The 1448-nt window shown below is 36.3% G+C and overlaps 1 protein-coding gene across 1 annotated transcript; it reads right to left on the bottom strand.

The window, feature by feature from the left end:
• Positions 1-495: 495 nt before the first annotated feature.
• Positions 496-1014, bottom strand: RPP25 (ribonuclease P and MRP subunit p25). Its single transcript, XM_069958091.1, has one exon. The coding sequence runs from the start codon at positions 1012-1014 to the stop codon at positions 496-498; it is 519 nt and encodes a 172-aa protein (XP_069814192.1).
• Positions 1015-1448: the final 434 nt, after the last annotated feature.

Here is a 1448-nt window from a genome sequence, read left to right as displayed (position 1 = left end):
ATACAATTTACTGCTTAATGTGTACAATGTACATTCTCACATATAAATAATCCCCAATAAATGTAGCTGTAAGGTTTCCTATGTAGTCATTTTAATAAAGTCTCCATTGCCAGGGAGCATCAGAGTTTATTTCTAAGCCTACGCTTGTTTAGATTTGAATGTAGTAGTTTGGCAAGAGCTGAACATTTATAATTGTTTAGAATAGTGTACAATAACAATTTAGGTAGGATTGCTCTCATATGCAAATGTAATCTGGAGTAATATTGTTTTTATGTAAATATTGCAGAGGAAAAGCTAGAATAAAACCAAATGATAAAAAGAACAGCTGATACCAAAGAAATAACCATAGTTTTGTGAATTTCGAACCTTTGCCTTGTGTACAAGTCTGTGCTGCCTGTAGTTAATTGTAATGGTCACTCATGCAGTCCAATGCATCCATTAGTTTGCAGTTAATATAATCTGTATATAGCATAGAGTCATAGAGTTCTATCAACCTTAACCTTCTGTGCTCATTTCTGTCTTTGTCTTCTTGAAATCTGATGAACCTTGTAATTCCAGTGTCCTCTTTCCAGTCTCTCCTGTAGGAAGATTCTGAGGGGGTTGGTAACCATCTTCTTGTGGATCTAAGGGATACTTGGATAATAGTATATAGATGGAAGGACAATTTTTGTATACAGTTAAACATGGGCCTGGGTACTTAATGACGGGCCCCTTCTGTTCCCATACTTCCTGCAAAGTTTTGTACTGTATCTTGGTGATTTGGTGTAGACCGCTTACTTTCCTTTTCAGTATTTCCGCACAAGTAATGGCTTTAGTGACAGCCTGACCATAGGCTCCAAAAATAATCTGCACAGTGCCCTCTGACTCCATATAAGATAATGCATAGCCAACTAAATTACGGATTTTACTACCCTCTTTGACTCTCATCTCTGCCACTTGTGGATGAAGGTTCTTAAATGGTAGAGATTTCCCTTCATCTTCAACCAGAATCCGCACGCGATGTAAGTTTTCCATTCTGAACAAAGAGACAGAATATATTTTGTAAGTCAATTCCAGACACAGACTGAAATGAACTTCTGCAGAAATAATTTATTTTAAAACAAAGAGGTCACCTTTTGACTGAATAGCTACCTCAGCCAGAAGATGAATGACAGCTGCTACGACAGCTCAGTGGGAATATGAAGTCTAGCTGCTAATAACACATGAATGCTAACCATTCTAAGCAAATGTATGCGTAATATACAAACAGACAATACAACAAATATCCGGCCAACGATCAAGAACAGGCAACACCAAGCTAAAGGGCTATTGTATAGTAATAAGGACGGAAATAAGACGCTATAGGTGGATTTTTATGATCATTACAGTTTAATTTTTACTATAGAACATTGTCATTTAACTTTGATTTCTGTATGGAGTTAGCATAACTATAAGTATGAAGTTCATAT

Source organism: Dendropsophus ebraccatus, chromosome 1 (assembly GCF_027789765.1).
Source record: "Dendropsophus ebraccatus isolate aDenEbr1 chromosome 1, aDenEbr1.pat, whole genome shotgun sequence".
Taxonomy (NCBI): domain Eukaryota; kingdom Metazoa; phylum Chordata; class Amphibia; order Anura; family Hylidae; genus Dendropsophus; species Dendropsophus ebraccatus.
This window is presented reverse-complemented; position numbering and strand designations above follow the sequence as displayed.